Source organism: Bidens hawaiensis, unplaced genomic scaffold, assembly GCF_021521415.1.
Source record: "Bidens hawaiensis isolate Kalapana, Puna unplaced genomic scaffold, B.hawaiensis_p1.1 tig00041625_1, whole genome shotgun sequence".
NCBI classification, from domain to species: Eukaryota; Viridiplantae; Streptophyta; class Magnoliopsida; order Asterales; family Asteraceae; genus Bidens; species Bidens hawaiensis.
The window spans coordinates 70,172-91,772 of record NW_027497356.1 but is presented as its reverse complement, the minus strand read 5'-3'; the positions used below and the strand labels follow the sequence as shown (position 1 = coordinate 91,772).

General features: G+C 35.6%; 1 protein-coding gene across 1 annotated transcript; it reads right to left on the bottom strand.

The window, feature by feature from the left end:
• Positions 1-3,588: 3,588 nt before the first annotated feature.
• On the bottom strand, positions 3,589-5,535 carry LOC143593044 (dehydration-responsive element-binding protein 2A-like). The gene is made up of 2 exons (XM_077072790.1): positions 5,435-5,535; positions 3,589-5,199 (listed from the first exon to the last, which is right to left on the bottom strand). The coding sequence occupies exon 2, from the start codon at positions 5,187-5,189 to the stop codon at positions 4,224-4,226; it is 966 nt and encodes a 321-aa protein (XP_076928905.1). The 5' UTR covers positions 5,190-5,199; positions 5,435-5,535; the 3' UTR covers positions 3,589-4,223.
• Between the last annotated feature and the right edge of the window lie 16,066 nt (positions 5,536-21,601).

Below are 21,601 nucleotides of genomic sequence, written 5' to 3'. Positions count from 1 at the left end.
TTATTTAGAAACTAGACTCAACCTAGTTTACTGTAGTATCAATTATCTCAATCAATTTTCACATTTACACCCCGTTACAGTCAATTGAACATCAACAACACAATCTGTCCAGAAACTGTTTGCATCCAAACTCAACATATTAACTATCTATGGACCATAATTCATTCATATAACACTCTAGACTCCATAATCACTATCCATGCACATCAATTACACATTACATACATGATTAGGGTTTTTGTTTGAACTCAAATCAAAGACACAAACAATTAACATGTAACAATATCAATTCTAGTTATCAAATCATCATCAATACACCATCAAATCAAACAAAATCATATGAACACAATAACATATAGAAATCGGACCTAGGGTTTATAATTAACCCATTGAAAATAGAAAATTAAACATAGAGGATGCATAGAATAGTTGTTTATACCTTCCTAGCACCTTAATCTTCAATCAAAAGCTTGAAAGATTGTTTGTATGTGTGTATATGAGGCCGATCGCAAGGGGGAGGGGGGGCTTAGAGCTGCCGTCGGGTTTGGGAGGGAGAGAAAGAGTGTTAGGGTTTTAGTTTATGTTATTATTTATAATAACATGTTACACTTTAATCCCTCAACTTCCAAATGTTACTTTTCTAGCTTAAATAACTAGTTCTAGCACATTGAGTTAACGTTTATACCATGTTATCACATAACACATAAGTCTAACACATAATTATCACATAATTATTGTTTTGACGTTTTTCGTTTATTCACCAATCATTTGCGTCAACTCGTTTGCGTTTCGGTGCAATTCCCGAAAGACTACACATGTAGTAAGTGTTAAGTGTCATTTAAACCCTAGTTTAAATGTAATGAGGTGTGCGTTATAGATTCCGTGATCTTTAAGTTTGAATTGATGGAGTTGAGTTAACGGAGTTAACCTGAAATTGACGATTGTCACATCTGTGGTGTGGCCTTTTGTCCCGTGGAAGTCACAGAATTTGCTCTGATCAGCGTTGTGACGCTGCCGGATTATTGGAGCCTTTGGCCACGGGAGTTTCTCGGTGGCAAATATCTCGGTGACACTTTTGGTGAGTGGCGTCCATCTTGGATTCCGGTTTGACCAGTGCGTGTTGTCCCTTCCGCCTAAAAGAGGGCGGGAGCTGGATGAGGTGTCAAAGTTTATCCTTGACTGCCAAATACCAAGCTTCCGCTTTTTGTTTTGTCGGGCGGTACGGACGTTGTTGTCTCTTGTCCTCTGCGTGTAGAGGTTTGTGCTCTGGGGGAGATTTCTACCCAGTTGCTTCTCCGTCTCGGCAAAGCGTTTAGCTGCCGTCATGATGGCATCCCACGTGGATGGCATGCCATCTTTACCCGTCAAAGTGCGGATAAGCTCTGGGTACTCGGTGCCCTGGATGAAAGCGGCGCGAACAAGATCTTCGCTTATAGTGCCTAGACTTAGCTTCTTTGAGTTGAAGCGAGTGATGAAGTCTAGCAAAGATTCGTCTTCCTCTCGGACGCAGTTGAGGATCGTCCACTGCTCTTCAGTATATTTTCTTTGTTGACTGAAGTGCTGGCTGAACTTGTGCTGGAAGTCCGCCCAATCATAGATGTGGTGGACCGGTAGACGATCAAACCACGCTCTGGCTGCCCCGACGAGCGTCATTTGGAACATGTAACACCACGTGGGTTCCGTCCAATTACTGACGGTTGCCCCTGCTATGAATCTGTTCAAGTGATCGTCTGGGTCGGATACACCATCGTAAGTGCCTATGTTGGACATCTGTTTGGCACTCTTTGGAGCAATTGCTTCCGCAATGTCTCTTGCGAACTTGGACGTTCCCGCATTTGCAACAGTCGGTCTGAAAGTTTTGGAGAAGTCACGTGGGTTTCCCCCTGCGCTCTTTGGCTTGAAAGTTTCTCCAAAATTTCTTTTCGAGCGGAAGTCTACTTCCTTACGCTTCCCTTTCGCCTTATGACGAAGGTTTGCGTCACTGTCAGAATCTTCCCAATCATCATCCGAATACTCGCAATCATTGCTCATGTTGAGCTGTTGTCGAGTGCTTCCGAATTCGTCATTGGCCTGTTGGAGTGAACGTAAACGTTCATCCAACTCGGCTTGGAATTCTTTCTGACGTGCTTCCGCCCAAGCTTTAACTTGATCCAGTGTTTGGCGGGAAAGCCTCGTCTGTTGCTTCTCTGCCTGGGTATCAATGAATCCCAGGGGAGGATTGTTTACTGCACTTGCCCCGGCTTGGGTAACCGGGGTAGTGTTCGTAAAAATCGTATATTCACCGGTGTTCCCCCCAGTAGCTGGGGTTGTGGTTACCGGAGTTTCTTGGTCACTCGGTGGCCTCGACATCGGAGTAACCATAACCATCTTTCCAGAAGTTTGAAAAAACTGAGAAAAAAGGAAGATTAAGTTCTAGCTTAATGCACGGATGGCGCCAATGAAGAAACACTAAGTGACCCCGGCAGATTACGGATAATCTTAGGGTTAAATAGATGTTTCCCACGAGGGTTAGGTCCGGCAAAGATGGTTATTCTTCTTGACCTGCAAAACAGACACCGTGAGCTCGTCACTGAGAAGGGGGGGGGGTTCCTCCTTGTGACCACCCTCCGGCGTGAGAATCAGACTAGATTGCTCTGAATATAAGTGTATATTGAGAGGAATAGCTAGAGAGAAGATAAGATAATATGAGATGATGATACCGTTCCAAGGTGTTGGAGTATTTATAGCCGAAGGTAGGTTTCCAAGCAGGTACGGCCAGCTGTATAATATTCCTTTTCCACCAACTACGGGCTACGTACGTGCCACGATGGGAGTTGGTGGGTAGGCAGCGGCTGATAGTGACATTTTGTACTGGAGCGTGCTCCTCCTCGTACTATTGTCGGTGAACTGTCACCCTGTGATTGATTCATGGGCTGCTTTGGTCAGATCTTGTCTATTTTGTCCATACATTGGCAGGTATAGTACAAAAGATCTTCCAGAAGCGTACGGACTGGCTCATTTGGGCGGGAATATTCCCGCCTTGCTCATTCCTTCCTCAGGTGACATTGCTGAAGTATAAGAGCTAGTGCCTTATGCGTGTAGCCTTACTGTTAGTGCGGGTAGCCTTCCTTCCTGGATTGTACCCACAGCTGCGGGGACAAGTAGGGTACTGTACCAAGGGGGGCTTTCCTGCGGGAACAGTTGGCTTACTGCGTGTAAGGTCTTCATCTCTCTGAGCATAGTGGGTCCTGCGGAACCAGTTGGTCTTTGCGCAGACGTGCCTCTTTAAGGTGTGTCTTGCGGGTCCAACTGGGCTTTGCGGGGACCTACCTCTTCAATAACCAAGTTCAACACAACCTCGGTTTAAACTTTAAACGAGCCAAATAAACTAGGCTTGACTCTAATTTATGGCTTGAATTCTAGCTAACTCGGCTCGGTTTTTTGTAACAGAGATAACGAACAAGCAACGAAATCAATGGAAAATATCAACTTTTGAGTGTAACTATCTATTATGAGGTTATTGGAAAGACATTTTTTTTCCCAATGGTCAAATTGATAAGCATCAAACACCCCATCGACTTTTCAATGTTGGTGGAGTGGCGGTGAAGGTGAGAAGACGTAGAGACAGGAAGTGGTGGTTTGTAGTCGAAAGCGATACAGGAAACAGAGAGAGGTGATAACTCGGGTCTTTAAAGATTTACCCGGACAGTAAGTTGAAGCGGAAATTTCTTCTTTTGAGGCTACCAAAATATTGCATACACGAGGGTAAAGTTTAGAAATGATTGCGGTTAAGTCTGCTAAACTCGTTTAGAAATGATTTCCAGTGACTAGTTTACAAATGATTTTAAGCAACAAGGTCGACTCAGGTGATGCTCGCGCTCGCAGGCGCAATTCTTAGTCAATATGACAAAACTTTCCTATAGAATACAGTTAAATGGTGGCACTAGAAAGTATAAACGGTAAAAGCAACCAAAAAATATATCTACAATCAACTAATCAAAATCAAAGATATAGCTATGAAGCATAAAACACCACACAAACTAATAAGAAAAGAATATGTAGCTGAAATCTTGCAGCATCTTAAGAGTTAAAATTTTAGCGGTATATTATTTACATTCTCAGATCAAACCATACAAAGAATACCCAATTCCCCCAAAATAAAAACTGTCGAGAACCGGCTCAATCCAAGTTCGGTAAAACCAAAATACCATCACAGTCAGTTCATAATCCTACTTCTAGTTGCTTTACAAATCCAAATCCAGACCCAACTCTTCCAGTGAGAAACTGCAGTCTTCAGGCTCTCCCATTTTCAAGAAATCCAAATCAAAACCATAATCGTCGCCACTCACACACGAATCTTGCTGCATATACGCATAATCTTCACCAGTCATAAACGAATCTTGCTGCTGCATATACATTGGCACATTTCCATTAACATCCGCCTCATTCTCGAATCGAGGCCCGTATCCATCACCAGATCCTGCCTCGGGGTTGTCCTCAACAGCCCCGAGAAGCTCTTCAAGATCGAACATCTCATCACCAATATAAAAGCCCAAATCTTTATTATCTTCAAAACGTTCCGCTTTAGTTACAATCTCAGGTTTCTGTTGCGGTTCTTGCTTCACTTGTAAACTCTCATCACGCTTAACGTTTGGATATACAGCTGGACCCAATGGAAGCGGTTTCGAGTCAGGGGTTGCCCCCTCATTGTGACTACACGTGGTAGTCGAATCACAGCTCGAAGCAGAGTTAGCCACCGGTTCAGCCGCCACAACAGAATTATCAATCTTCGACCCACAATAATCCGGGAGATTCAGCCGAGCAGGCGGTCCATACATAACTCGAGCAGCCTGATCATAAGCCAACGCAGCTTCAACCGCGGACCCAAAGGTCCCAAGCCACAACCTATTACCCCGATTCGGTTCACGAATTTCAGCCACCCATTTGCCCCAAGTCCTCTGCCTCACACCTCTAAAATTAAACCCCGAATTATCCGGCCCGCCTTTACCCTTCATACACCCCTTTTTCGAGCCTTTAGCGGGCGCTTTTTTCTTCAATTTAGTCTCATCAGCTTGGTTCCGTTCAATCCATTTAGCCAGTGCCTCAGCCACCTTCTTCGGTGCGTCTTTTCGGCTTCTCGATTTCCGCTTTCTTGAACAATCCATTGCTTCAGAACCACCCATGTTTAATTGTGGACTGATCATACTCATCTCAGTATTTCTGTAACAAACAAGAAACAAATCAATCAGTAAACCCGTATATAACTAATCAAGAATTCAAAACCCTAGGGATTTCTTGGAGCCTAATCAATTACCAATTAGATTAATTTCAAAAATGGGTCACGGTAAAATCGAACGCAATCAATGTTTCAATTAAAACCCAGAAATAATTTCATATCAAAAAACCCAAAAACTAAAAATAAAATCATAATCAAGATCAAACACGAATAACATACCTTTTAGAAAACCCTTTTGAAATCAAGCTTTACTTCACAGATAATAATCACAGGCTTATCACTTGTTGATTGTTGAAACCCTTGAATGATATTAGATTATTAGTTCTTAAGACTGATCTTGAGAACTTGAACGAACGAATTTTGTGTCACAGAGTGTTTATCAAACGATTCAGAAAATAAAGTAATAATCTGTGGGCTTTGGGGGTATTTATAGCGTTGTGTAGATATTTCTATGTTATTATTTCCGAATATTTTATTCATTTAAATATATTCTAGAAATATCTTCTGTATCAGTGTTGATGACGTGTATGCATTCGTGGCCGTTCGTTTGGCGCGTGGCAAGCGAAGGTTCACGATAGTCCACGCTTTTCGGGCGAGAGTTATATTTTATGGTTGCTCACGAAGTCTCTTATTTTTTTATTGAATTACCCCCGTAGGTTGGGTTATTTACGCTTATGCCATTTGGTGTACTTTGTGTGTTTTTACAGCTCACATGTAGATGTTACCATTTTACTTCACGTAGTTATTGATAGAGGGTTTGGATGAGTTTAACTTTTAAAATGTAACTTTGGGGTTTGTGATTAATATTATATAATTTGAGGTCTAAAGTTAACAATGACCAAATATTGAACTAAAGAGACTTTATTAAATCCAATAATTTTAGAAACTATGTATTTATGTGTCACACATGTTTCATTTAAATGTGTAGCTTGGGAACAAGAAAAGAGAATAATTAGAAGAAAAAAAATTATTTAAAGTGGTATTTGGTTATTTTATATAAATCAGGGTTGTTTATGAGAATTATTAAAAAGTTTTAGATTGAAGACAACGAGATAAAATTTAAGCTTAAGTAACTACTTAGTTAAAAAATAAAGATTTTTAATGAGTTTATTGGGCTATGTTTTGGGTGGTGTAACTTTATTTTATATATTTTTTTATATAAAAATGAACTTAAATGAATTGAAATTTTGTTTTAAATTAAGAATACATATTTTTTAAAATATATATAATTTGTTTTTGAAATATTTCAGGGATATTAGGGTGACCAGTCCCCCCCACCCCCCCCCCCCCCCCCCCCCCCGTTTTCATGCTTGCACTAATACAAACTAGCTGTTTTATGCTCAAACTATGTAGATAACTCACTTCGTGATGGTATCGGTTTGTACAATTTGAAAAAAAAACTTTTAGGCCTATTTGTGTAGCTCAATACAACTTAAGAGTTAATATATTAAAAAGTTATAGGATTAATTGTGTAACTAAATATGTAAGATATCATATGTAAATAGGCGTGCAGGGTATCATTTATGTAAATAAACAAAACTTGTGAATGTGATATGTAAATATCGATGTAGAGATTGTAGCTTGGGCAAGAAGGGTAGAGAGTAAGTCAAAAAAATTTTTTGTGTTGTTTATAAATATTTGGTCATTTTATACGAATTTAGTGAAAAACTTAATAAAGTTAGTATTAAAGCCTAAACTTCTTGTAAAATAAAAACCACATAATCCAGCGAATAATAGTAACTAGTTATATTATTAAAAAACTTATATGTTATAAAAATGTTAATATCCATGCTTGTAGGTCCATTTGCTATTTGCTATTACTTAATGAATATTAAGTTATATGCAAAGTTATATTAATTAGAATTCAAATCAAAGTGAAAAGGTTAATATGCAAAGTTTGCTAAAGATTAGATCCGGGTTTGTGAACCTTCAAAAATGCATAATGCATACATAACATAATGTGGATGGATTCCCAAAGATCTCAAAATCTTGGGTCACCCACACATGTCCGTCTTTCCGTTCGATTATCGCCACCATATAACATGAAATTGCCACATACAACTAGCTAATGTCATGCCATGTGCCCTTTGAGCCACCCCCAATACTTTTTCCTTTTTCTTTTTTTACATTTTGTGTTTTTGAATACCTTCACATACACTTTAAAAAATTGACCGTAAAATCCGAGTTCGAGATCTCCATCTCAACAACTCGTTTCCTAAGAGAATCTATCCCTCCCAAGTCCCAAGCTCACATTCCAAAAATTCAATATTTTTTGATGATTTAAGACGAACAAAGAACAGACCAAAACGCTAAACATTTGATGACGATACTCATCTTTGCTTCATTAGCAATATTCATAGTTCAAAAGCCCCATAGATGGCTAAAAAGGTTTTTCCCAAGAAACCTTACATTTTGTGCGCGTGTGTGTATGAAGAGTGTGTTTAGAAGGTGATGAAAGGTCAATTGTAAATGTCATTTTCAGTGTAAGAGCAAGACAAGTCGTAGTTTTGTTTTGTGGTTCGGCTGCCTACATGCTACATGGGATGCTTTTCTCTCAACCCAAATTCCTTAAACCCACTTAAACTTGTAATACGAGCCCAACACTTTTCCTTAATAAAATGTTTATATATAAACTTGATGCTAACGAACATATTTATTTTATGACACTGTTACAAATATAGTCTATCAACTTACCAAATTTAAATAGCTGTTACGAAACTAAAGTGCGAAAACAATATATTTTTTTTGACATAATACAAGTTTGGCTTTTTTTTTCTTTTTTTTTTATGTGTGTTGGGGGATAGTCACCAGCCAAATATTTGAAGATTGGATTGGTTGAATTGTGATCTAACACTTAGGTTTGTTGGCTATGCTGGACTTCATCGGGCACGGTCTCAGCGGGATAAGAAGGCGTTTAAGCCTCAAAGCGCTTACACATTCGATGCAACATTTGTAACATCCTAAATATTATAATATTAAATAAAGGAAGATTTCGTTAAGTCGTCGAGCATTAAATAATATTAGCTAGTGTTTAATAAAGAATCATGGACTTGGATTAATTATGGTGGATTAAAGGGTAATGGGCCATAGGTCCATGGGCTTTAAGGGATATAAATATCCCCTTAAACCATCCTAAAACCCTAATCCTCATCCCACCTTCCATATTTTCCTACACACTCAAAAACACACACACACCTACACATACACACGGCCGAGAGAGAGAGTGAGATCCAAGGCCAAGCAAACGTGGTTCTTAATAGATCCTTCAATACACAAGATAAATACAAGATCTAGAGTCCATAAGCAAGCTAACCAAGACCGAAGAATGCGTAAAGGTATGCCGTTTTACCTTAAAGTTTACGTTTTTATAAACGTTTAACCTTGAAACTTAGAACGAGAATAGATCGAGTATAAAGGAAACGTAAAGTGGTAAACTTGAAGATAAGATGAACCTAATGAACCCGCAAACCTAAACGGCTCGCTAAAAATGAAAACCTAGATCCATTCTCTAAACGTTACACTATAAAGGTTCGTGCTTTATGTTGCAAACGGGTCAAGGGTGGATCGCAAACGGTCAAGGGAACGTTTAGGGCTAAGGCCAATTCATAAAATGGGTGTCGAAGCTGTGAAATGTGCGACGAAGCGAACCAGTGAGCAGCAGACCACGAACTTCGCTTACTGTATAACTTCGTTGCATAAGTTCGCTCTAGCTAAACTACGCTTACAAGCCAACTTCGCCAAGTTAAGTTCGCTTGAAGATAAGTTCGTCTAAAGGTCAAGTTCGCTGATAGCCAAGTTCGCCAGAAACTAAGTTCGCTGGCCAACTTCGCTTGTTGTTAAGACCGCATGTATACAAGTTCGCCCACTGTGAACTTCGCCTAATACAGCTCGACCCCAGCCAGAGGCTCTGCCCCTTGGACCCTGCTAAGGGCTGCCACCCCTAGACCCCGCTGCCAGGGGCGCTGCCCCCGGACCCCAGTTCGTTATGGGTATTAGCTAATACTAGAAAGATGATATGAGTAGTGATAGTTAATTGATACGTGTAATTATTATATAGTCAGTCGTGCACAACTGAAGAAAGGGATTACCATTAACGGTGAACGTAACTGCATTCAGGTGAGTTTCTAGCCCCATTTCCTTGTTATGTTTTCGGGGCTGTGTGCATACTCGATGTGATAGTTAATACACTTACCTTAAATAGTAAGTGTATGCCATGTATGATTTATATGTTATTTACGTATGTATATCTTAAATGGGAATGAAAGCTTGTCAGTACTTGAACGATCTTCGGATATTGCACGCGCCAACTAGGTAGGTATGTTTATGATAGATGAATGTATATGATAGATATACGTACAATATATGAATATGTATGAATGATTAAAGAAAGTATATATGTTATGGGTATGTAAAGACAGTATGTACGAAGATGAAGAAAGAGGGACCAGACCCTAATAATATATGAGATAGAGAAGGAGGGACCAGACCCTTTATAATATCTGAGATAGAGAAGTAAAAATGGACCAGACCCTAATAATATCAGAGATAGACAAGGAAGGGACAAGACCCTAAAATATCTGAGATAGACAAAGGAAAGAGGGACCAGACCCTAATAATATCTGAGATAGAATGGACAGTAACTATATAGTATGAAAGTAATAAAGTATGAATGTATGTATGAAATTATGTAATGAAAGTAAGTTAGTAAAGTAATTATTATGTATCTTCGGATGCATGATTGAAGGTAAGTGTATGTATTATACGATACGTGATTAACTAGAACTCACTCAGCGTAGCTGACTTTTAGTATGCACGCAGGTGAGTAGAATGAGGCAGCTCGCTTGAGGGGACACGTGGCATTGAATAAGAGGCTGGCATCAGAAGGCTCAAGACGTGTTATGTTTTAATTACTTAGTCTTTGAAAAACAAGTTGTTTGTTTAAGACAAGTTTTGGATTGTTATGAAATGTTTTATGAAAGTATTTATCTTTCGCGTAAAGTTTTAATTAACTCTGATATTTGAACTGTGTTTATGAGTAAATCCAACATCCAATGTGGGGCTACCGGTAACGGGGCCTTACAACATTGTATGTGGACTATGGCCGCTTGCCTGATGAGTCAAGACAGTACAAAACAAGTAGGCCTTAATCATAATGGGACTAGTTTGTAGATTATTGCTCAACACATATATATGGTACATCATGATCTCCCTCTTTCTTTATCGATTTTCCATCAAATAACTCATTGTTGTTGGCATGGCGGGCTGCGAGAAGGCGAAATATTTTTTGGGCATTAAGTGAAAGAAACATTTTGTTGGGTATAAACAATTTAATTTTAAATAGACTTACTTGATTATGATTTGAGTTGTGTAAAAAACTTTTGTATAAAAATTAGCTTAAAAATGTCTCATATAAGATTAAAACCAACAACCTTTTGGTTAGATTTCATACCTCTTTACCACTACACCAAGCTAATGATTATGTAATTGTGTTGAAACATTAATTACACATATTTTTTTCCCATAAAAATACATATGATTGTTAAAAAATAAAATAAAATTCGGGCCTAGCGGGGTGTCGGCCTGTGACCGTCGACTACTCTGCCACCCTCTAAAACCGGCCCTGATCGTTGATAAATTTGTTATGATAGGATATGATTGATTGAGTTTGGATTTGGTTGGTTGTGTTTGGAATTGTTTACTACGGTTGTGGCTTGATTTGATTATGATGTTTCGATTAAGATCAAATGTAAATACTAAATACATATATTGTATTTGTTGTAATGCTCCTTAGAGACTCGCTTCTATCTATCGTAGGAAGTCACTTGGCCATTTTCCACATGAGTTAGCCATCAACGAATGATGATTCAATTGTGGTATTCAATGGAGAAATTGAATGAAATGATGGTTCAAAACTTGAGTGTGTATAACCCTTGCCCAGTTGGTATAAATTATCTTACAACCTTAATAAAACTATTACAAAAGAACCTTATAATCATCCAAGTTTTGTCTTTCTAGTTCTTGAAAACATCGTTTGGCTATAAATATTACAAATTATGTAAACGGTTTAAATGGATCAGCACCACCCAACGACTACCATCATTAGTTACCACTACCATCTACCAATCGATGATGATACCAACATCCAGAACCTTTGTCGTCGTTGTTACTCCACCCACTCCCTATCAATACCACATGAGCGAAATCATCGAGACCACAAGAGCTAAATCAAGCTCACCAATATGGAGCTTATGTCTTCGTATTCGATAAGTTCCTACTGATAAAAAACAAAAAAAAATATGATAAATAGTGGGTAAACAATTTATCATATTTTTTTCACAACATCTATACTATATAATAAAGAAAGGTTTTTAATGTCGCATGGCATCACACAAGATAGTTTCTTATAAAATTTTCTCACCTCTCTCTCTTATTAAATACATTTCTCTTTTTATTAATAGTTTTATATTTAACTTTTTTTTTTCTCTTAATCAATTATTTTCTCTTTTAATAGTTATTTTTTAATTTAAAATTTTAATACAAACATAGATATATTATTTAGTTTATATAAATATGTTGTATTAGTTATTAATATTAAGCTTTAATAAGTAACAAATTTTCACGTTGATTTAGATAAAATAATTAATTTCAAATAAAGAAATTTTAACTTTATGTTTGTTTTGCAATAAATATTAATAAAAGTTAAAGTCAATCACTATAGATGGTTTGATTTGTTTTTGAGCCAACATGTTTTAACGCACGGTAGATTATGTGTTTCATTATCTTAAGTTGAAATAAAAAACAAACCGAAACTACTAATTTTGATATGTAGGTTAAATATAAATATTGTATACAAAAAATATTTAGAGATTTGTGAATTTTCATAAACTTTTGATTTCCATATTGTGTAATATGTAATTTATTTTATCATATATTATATATTTATATTATTTGAACATATTTACATTATGTTATTATCTAAACAAATTTATTTATTCTAACTTGTGTTCTACACGGGTCTTAATGCCAGATGCCATTATACATGAGTGATCCTTACAAAATTTTCCCATGTCTTTCATGTTAAATATATATTTCTTTTTCTTATTAATAGTTTTATATTTTATTCTTTTTTTCTTTTCAATCTATTATTATTGAGTGAACTACGGTTTTCGTCCCTATAGTTTGTCGAAATATGAGATTTTAGTCAAATAGTTTTCCCTCATCTCTCTCATATTAACTACATTTCTTTTTTTAATATTTCATTTTCAATTTTTAATAATTTCATCCTAATTTAAAAGAATTAATACCATCATAAATATGTTAATTTGTTTAATATAAAATGTATTGCATTAGTTACTAATATTAGATTTTTATAAGTAACCAATACGAAATGGGTGGGTTTTTTAACCGATTAAAGTATCAAGCATTGTTCATGTCAAAACAGTTTAAGATTAGAATGAGTTTTGGTCCACTAGTTGGTTTAAAAAAGTTGTCATTTACAACTAAGTTTTGATATAGAAAATAACAAAGAAATAATTTATGAGTTATGAATTTTCTAACAACTTTTTATTTCCAAATTGCGTAATGTGTAATTTTTTTTACTGTATAATATATCTTTATATATGTGATACATTTTTTTTGTATTTCACATTATATTATTATTTAAAAAAAATACTTATTCTAACCCGTGTGCTACACGGGTAACTAACCTAGTTATTATAATATAGTATCTATGTATGAATTAATGGCATTGACGTTAATAGTGGGTAAGCAATTTATCATAGTACTGTACAAGTTAGAGATCCAAGAAAAATCTAGAGAATAAGTGAAAGTTCACTTCTTCATATATAACCGTTTAGTTCTAAAATACATGTAGAATAACAAAATTCTTTTCATATATGAATTTTAAATGTGCTCAGTTCTTAACTTGGTCATTCTTAATTTCAATTAAAAAAAAGTTGTCATAATTGGCCTCGTTTAGGCTTGCACGCCTACTCGTGCCCGATAAGTGAATCTCAGACCTGTTTATTAAACTATGTCATTGCTAGACTCGACTTGAGCCCAACGTTGTTTAACTTACAAAAGCTCATGATCATTTAATTATTTCTATCATAATAATTATCATTCTGTAAATATATACTTAAAACATTAAATAAAAATTATTTAAATATTGGGCTCTCTAAATGATTTTTGGGCACGTTTATTATAAATTAGAAACAAACTTATTTTTAGGCTTGAGTTGAGTCAAAGTTCGTATAACATACAAAAGCTCAAATCCGGCTCACTTATCAATTAGTTATTTACATCATAATTTATATATTATAATTATTATCTTGTTAGTGAACAAAACAAATTACAATCTTAGAACTCACAACTTTGTAGCCTGATATGATAAACTCTGGTGACTCGAATTAACTTTGCAAACTCACTCAGTCTCAATAGAAGACGGTACTCACTCTGCAAAAACAGATTATAATTTTAAACCTGACAGTTAATACTAAAAACATTACGGAAAATAAAATATTATATCTTCGATATAGCAAGATCTAACTGAATTACGTTGACAGCCTACATACCATGTCAAAGTAGAATATCTAGGGTGAACTAAAACCATGAAACAAACATGTTATTAGCGGTTCAATTTCGTTTTTCAATAATCAAAAACCATTAGTAACGGTTGGCATCATGCATGTTTTAAACTAAAAACCGTCAAAATCGAAACGTAAACACCCCTATTAAACACCAAAAGTTCAATCCCATGTGCATTAAGATTATAACTAATTAGATAACTACAATTTTAAATAAATATATTAGCCAGAAATCCCTTAATATAATACCTAACCCTTGTTTTATATTAGGATAGCGAGGTTTTGCCACCTTATAATTCATAACAAAATGTATAGGAATAACAAACTTTGTTAATTAACATGTTAATCAATGTACCCTTACCAACACCAGGTGGGTGAGTAATTACAATTGGTATGTCGACATCACCTATGACTACTTTACTTCAAGAAACCACATCGCTTCCAAATTTCTTCTTTTGATCTTTCACAAATCGAGTGTGTAACATCATCACTTAATTAGCAAATTTTATAATATGATGGCATCATAATAACAACAATAAAAAGATCAAAACCTCACCTCAAGTAACCAAGCACAACCATTGGATTTTAGGTTGTGTTCATAAGCATCATTAAATGCCCTTTGTATGCATTTGGTTTTGTTCCTAGAATGATTAGAATCATCCTTTACAAAAGACAAAAGAAAGTAAAAGTACAGTCAAAGCTCTAAAACACCATAGGAAAGCCTAAAACTAACATCCACGGGTGGGATAATTTTAAATACGAACTATGCTAGATGTTGGATCATTAACTCTACCAATGACATTAATGGCATGCACCAAAATTAATAGGTATCGATAAAAAATTAGAGCATTTTAAAACCATTGATTTTCTCGAATTCAATTGCCACATTAGTGCATTCAATTCTAGTATAGTAGGGTTTTACTACGATTAGTTAATCATCATTCATCAATTAAATTAGTGTAAACCTTTTGCATTTATAAAGAAACAAAGCAAAAAGATAAAAGAGTAATTTCATAAACCATGAATTATGAAATGTCTTTTTTGTCAACCATGACACTTTTAATGTCACAGATGGTTATAAGGGTCAGATGAACCTTTTTTTTTACTGTTTTTTTTTTTTGTTTTTCATCATATCTGTTAATTTTTTTTCATTAAACTTTTTTTGGTTCAAATGTTTTATGCAGCTTACCAAATATGATTGATGAAATAGCAAGGGAGGATGGAGGGGGGAAAAAAGAAAATATCAGACCCCTTTGTTGCGGTTAAACAAGAAAGACTAAAATATGGTATTTTTTTGTTATGAGGTGTGATTCAAGATATACTTGGCTAGTTGGCTCTTACAAAATGTTCAATGTTTTAGAATAGTGTTTTATGGTATGTTAGTGTTAATTGCATTAGTACTAGAAATTCGTTTTTGTAACATGATTGACGTTTCTTTATAATTACAGTGAGAGGGGGTTATCAAGCTGAAGAAGGAACTGATTGAATTAGTCATTGAACGAAAAGGGGTAAATTAGGCATTTAAGTAACTGACTTTTGAATTTTGATTCGAAGATATTAACATTAATATGGTTATATTTAGTAACTAGGTGGCTGGAGAAAGCGGGGTGAGATTATTGCAGCACATGTGGTACAATAAAGGTAAAATCTTATTTTCTAATATCAGTTTGGTCAGTAATGCCTCTGCTAATATAATATATATTTTTTTTATAATTATAGGATGATAACAATGCATTAAAAGCTTAGAATGAAGAACTGAGTTGTAAGCTAAAAAGAAGTGACATTATCCTAAGTCATGTTAAGAAAGAACTTGCTAAACTATGTACAACCCATGGGAAGAATGCATATTATGTGGAAACCGAGCTACAACTTGCTGAAAATCTTAAGGTCTGTATCCATATCCAAACCATGATCTTATTGCTACAAATTGCTAAAAATCTTAACTATAGTTTTTTAATTATTTATTTATGTGTGTTTGCATAATACATCAAAAAATGTTTCCCATATCACATTTTAGGAGTTCTAATTATTTTTAATAGGCTTTTTAACGAACACGAACAAACCATGCTCATGTTCGTTCTTTTAACTTTAATCAAATGAATGATCAAACATGAATAATTAAATGAGCCAAGTTTTCTTATTCTTGTTTGTTCGTTAAGAAAGTTAACGTGTATGTATTCGTTTATGTTCGTTTGTTAGCAGTTTAAAAAGACGGTTCACAAACATAAACGAATGAACATACCTAAGATAAAGCCAATGAAAGGTAAATATGAACAACAATGTGTTGTGCCTTGAAGTTATTAAAACTAAACTAGATAGTAACTAGCCTAATAAAATAAATATATTAACGAACGTAAATGAACACAAGCCTAAATAACCGTAAAATAACATAGGTGAGCTTGATATGGTCACTTTCATTTGCGGTTTCATTTTTAGGGGTGGTTTGCCAACAAGCCGAGTCAATGTGGCTCGATTTGTAAACTAACCGAGCCCAAGCCAAGCTAAGCTCGGGTTGTTGGCTCGCTTGTTAGGCTTTTGTTTATCTGGTCTTTTGGCTTGTTGACATTAAAGCTCAAATATTAGTCTATGTAAAATAATAAATTTTGCATTTTTATAATTACATTATGTTCATATATTCATGTTACAAATAGTTTTTAAATTTTTTTTACATATACATATGTTTGTGTGAAAGTAAAAAATATTTGACCATCGAGTGGGAAAATAGTTTACAAAATGTATATGCTTAGTGCTTTCATTTGTTTATTTTTTTATGTCTTTGACTATCGAAATTTCCGTGTTTTACTTATCAACTCAATAAGCATTTTCTATTTTATGATAAAAATGGTAGAACTTCTTTTAAAGCCTGAGAAGCGGATTGCTGAAGTCTTTTGGAATCCAAAGAAATGGCATTTTTTTGTCAAGTTTTATGTAAGAACTTCCCTCAGAGTCTTGGTGTGTTAGCTAATATAATTCTTGGTGTGTTAGCTAATAAGGGCGAATTCTTAAATAAACACATTTGACTAAAACGCCCATACCAAAATACTTTGACAATTTGTTTTACAAAAATGACCAAGCTCAGACAAACTGCACAGTATAGACACTGCTCAAAACATACCCCTAAAACATTTGTGACCAAATTGCCCCTGCACTTCTATGTCCATTACCTGGCAGATTTAACCAAAATATACCCTTACACTTGTGTATCAAAATGCATTAAAATATGTTCTTCTTCGACATTTAAAAGTTAAACTGTCAAAATTGTAAGGCCCGGTTACAGGTAGCCCTACTTTCGTATTGGATTTACTCATAAACGCAGTTCTAAATATCAGAGTTAATTAAAACATTCGCGGAACATTAAAAACATTCAAACCATTACATTCCATAACCATAATTCTTGTCTTATCGAGCATTCATAGTCATTTAAAAACAAATCATAGTCTTGTAAAATAAAACGTCATAGCAAAATCTTCAGATGCCAGCTTCGTCCAACTCTGCCATGTGTCCTCCTCAAGCTACCTGCCTCATTCTACTCACCTGCGTGCATACTAAAAGTCAGCTACGCTGAGTGAGTTCTAATTAATCACATAATCATACAATACCTTCTTACATTTCATACTTAACCTCTTAACTTTCTTTCATACACACATAAGTGCATATACTTTCATTCTTACCTTCATACTTTCTTTACATACATAATCATACGTTTTAATGAGCCTTTCGCCCTATAACCTCACAGATATTATAAGGGTCCGGTCCCTAACATCATAGATATTATAAGGGTCTGGTCCCTAACATCCAGATATTAAAAGGGTCTGGTCCCTAACATCACAGATATTATAAGGGTATGGTCCCTAACATTACAGATATTATTAGGGTCTGAGGGCCTGGTCCCTCTTCGTTACCATACAACTATGCCTTTCCTTCGTTTATTAACTTTATCGCATTCATACATATAAGCAAATACATTATACTTACCTTATACGTAACACTACAACCTGACAGTACGTGCAATATCCGAATATCGTTCACGTACTAACAAGCAATCATTCATACATTTCACATCATTCATATAAGGCATACACTTATCACTTAGGATAAGTGTATTAACAAACATATCGAGTATGCACACAGCCCCGAAAACATAACACAGAAGTGGGGCTAGAAACTCACCTGAATCCTGTTACGCTCTCCGTTAATCGTTATTCCCTTCTTGAGCTGTGCACGGCTAACTGTATAATATTTACATGTATCAATTAACTACTACTACTCATGTTGTATTTCTATCTTTATATAACCCACAACGAACGGGGGTCCGGGGGCAGCGCCCCTGGCAGCGGGGTCTAGGGGCGGCAGCCCCTAGCAGGGTCCAAGGGGCAGAGCCCCTGACTGGGGTCGAGCTGCCAGGTCAGCTTGGAAAAATTTTATTTCCATTAACTGTCTTAACACATTTTTCATTAGGTTTTTAATTTATTTTCTAATTTGCTAACTCCAACGAACTTATCATTAAGCGAACTTAACAATAAGCGAACTTAACATTAAGCGAACTTGTATTAGGCGAAGTTAGTGTTCGGCGAAGTTAAGGTAGGCGAACTTACTTGTAGCGAACTTATGCCAGGCGAAGTTGAGCATTAGCGAACTTAGCCTTAGGCGAAGTTATCAGTTAGGCGAACTTAGCCTTAGGCGAAGTTATCAATTAGGCGAACTTGCCTGCAAGCGAAGTTAAGCTTGCAGGCGAAGTTATGGCTTGGCGAACTTAGCTTGCAGGCGAAGTTAAGCTTGCAGGCGAAGTTGCCCAGCTGCGCCTCTGTTCAATCTTAATCCCCCAAAATCATAATCGTTTTACTGAATCCATGAGTATGGTATTCGACTAACCCGCGATCATTCCTATGGTCGTTTTTGGATAAGATTTGACCCGAAAACACGTAAAGTTTGGACCTTTAATTTCATGAACGTTCAATACAAGATCTACGGTTTATCTTAAACGAACCGTACATGTTTATGGGTTTACTAGGTTCGTCCTAGAATCAAGTTCGCTACTTTACGTTTCGTTTAGACCCGATCTATCACCGTTTCAAGCTTCAAGGCTAAACGTTCAATAAAACGTAAACTTTAAAGGTCAAGAACATACCTTTTGTGCTCGTTCGATCTTGGTTAGCTTGTTTAGGAACTCTAGATCTCGTATCTATCTTGAATCGCGTGTGCTTGCTCGGACCTCACCTCTCTTTCTCTCGGCCGAAATATGGTGGTGTATGTTTTTGAGTGTGTAGAGATTTGGATGGATATAAATGAGGGTTTAGGGTTTTAGGTTGGTTTAAGAGGGTATTTATACCCCTTGAAGCCCATGGACCTAAAGCCCATTACCACTTAGTCCACCTTAATTAATCTAAGTCCATGATCCGTTCTTAACTCGATATTAATTAATTAATAACGCGAAATCACTAAACGTAACTTTCTTTATTCAATATTATAAAATTTAGGATGTTACAAAAATACATTAAAATTTGATCATTTTTGATTTTTTTATAGTCAAACAGTTATAATGCAAAAAAAAAAAAAAAATTTGTTCAGTATTGCCTTTTAAAAGTCAAGCAATCTTAATGACAGCAATGCCCCCGATGATGGTGTTTTGGTTTGTCACGTCTTTGATTAAACATGGAATTAATGTGATGATTTTATTAGTTTTATTGATGCTTTAACTGAATGGCAATTTGATTTTGAATCTTGTGTAGTTGACTAGATTCAGATTCCAAGCATGTTACAAAGTAAAATGGCAGAACCAGGTGTGGGTCTGATGTGTGAAACGGTTTATTAAAAACCTTAACCTAACCTAGACACTCTAGTTATAAATTTATAAATCTAGACTATCCTAATGCTAGACCATTAGACAGGCAAGTGTACCTATCAACTGTAGTAAAGCCTAATGAAGTCCGGATATCGAACCCACAGGACACTAGTGACACCTAAACTAGACTCTGACTAATAACTTAAATAAATAGATTTAATTGATTTTTGTGTTTTTTTAATTATTAAATATAAACTAAATAATACTTAAACTAAAACTGACACGAAAACTAGACACAGACAAACCGAACTGGAACTCAAATAGGGAGAAACAACTACCTAGGCAAGGAATCCCACTAGTCAACTCGTAAACTTTTGGAATTGGATTTATGATTGGTAACCGGGTTCTAAAAATATGACAAAAGTACGCTAGATCACCTCCCGGTCTCACTAACAATACCTAAGAATCCTAAATATTGTGTAAGCTCAACGGTTTAATGGTTCGGATCACATCCCGGTCTCACCTTACCTAACTATGCTAAGGTACCCAAAGATTAAATTACCTCTCGGTCTCTCTAATCACAAAACACCCTAAGGCGTAAAGGTGTATTTAGATTGTAGAGAGGAAAGAAAGGTTACCAGCCTATCCTATCTTTGAATTCGGTTATAATTCGGATATGTAAGAATCTAAGGGAATCTAGGGCAACTCACTCCTGTGCAATCACTACCCAAACCCGCAAATGACCAAAACAGACGACACTTAATTACCTCCCGGTCTCTCAAGTGACAGAATATAAGGTATCTCTAAACTCTCAATTACCGTTCCAATGGAATACGTTAACTATAAACCATAAACTAGTTGTAAACACATAGTAAACAACCTAATACGCATCCATACATGAAAAACATTCACAAAGACACATATGGAACAATAATTGATTATAAATTAATACCAAATACGCATATGCATCACAACCAAATATAATAAAAACTTTACCAAAACATGAACCAATCAATAAAAAATCCAAAACCTAAAGTAAAACGAGTCAAAAAATATTCATCCAAACCCAAGCAGTATAAAAGTTTAGCCAATCATAATTACGAATGAAACAAAGATAATATATATATTGCAATTCATCGTAAAAAGAAATAAATATGATTGAGCTACTAGCCTGGTTAAATTAATTGAGCAGCTAGCTAGCTTAAATTAATTCACGTGCATGTCTGGTTGAATTAATTCACTTTTTGAAGACTTGGCCGTGACTTATTTGAGCAGCTTGCGAGATTAGTTGCTCTTGTTTTTTTCCTTCTTGTTTCAAAGTCAACCGCACAAGGGTGCCCCCCCCCCCTTGATTGGCGCCTCTCCCAAAAACAATCTGCCGTCCTCTGATTATATTATACTAGTTTGAGGCCCGTGTATTACACGGGTAATTGATTAAAATTTTAAACTTTAGCCATTAAGTGAAATACAGTCAACAAAAAGATCATATATTGTTAATATGATTACAATTCACATTAAAATTACATAACTAAAATTACATAAATATGTTATAAATAAGTAAAACCATCATTGTACACTACATTTGTGATTGTATTGGTCGGTATACATTGTTTATCAAAAATCAAAATCTTTAGTCCTTATTTGCTTGTAACTCTAGATAAGGTAACATACATGTCTGCTTATAACTCTTCCATGTGACAAATAAGGTTCTTCATGTATATACCAACCCTAGATAAATGAAAATGTATCCATGAAACTAACAAAAAAAATATTCATGCACATATAAATATAGTTTAAAAAGCCAAAACTTTTGTTCAAAAGAAGCCAAAAATTGTTATAGAATCTTGGTGCAATACATAAAATAACCAACAAATACGAATGTCGAGTTCAGTTCATGTGTACGATATAATTTGGTTTCGGGTCGTGTTCGGGTTAGCTGGACCTCCCAACCCAAGAACATGAGTACACAAACCGTGAAAAAATTTAAAAAAAACATTCGAAACAATATTTTGTCGGTTA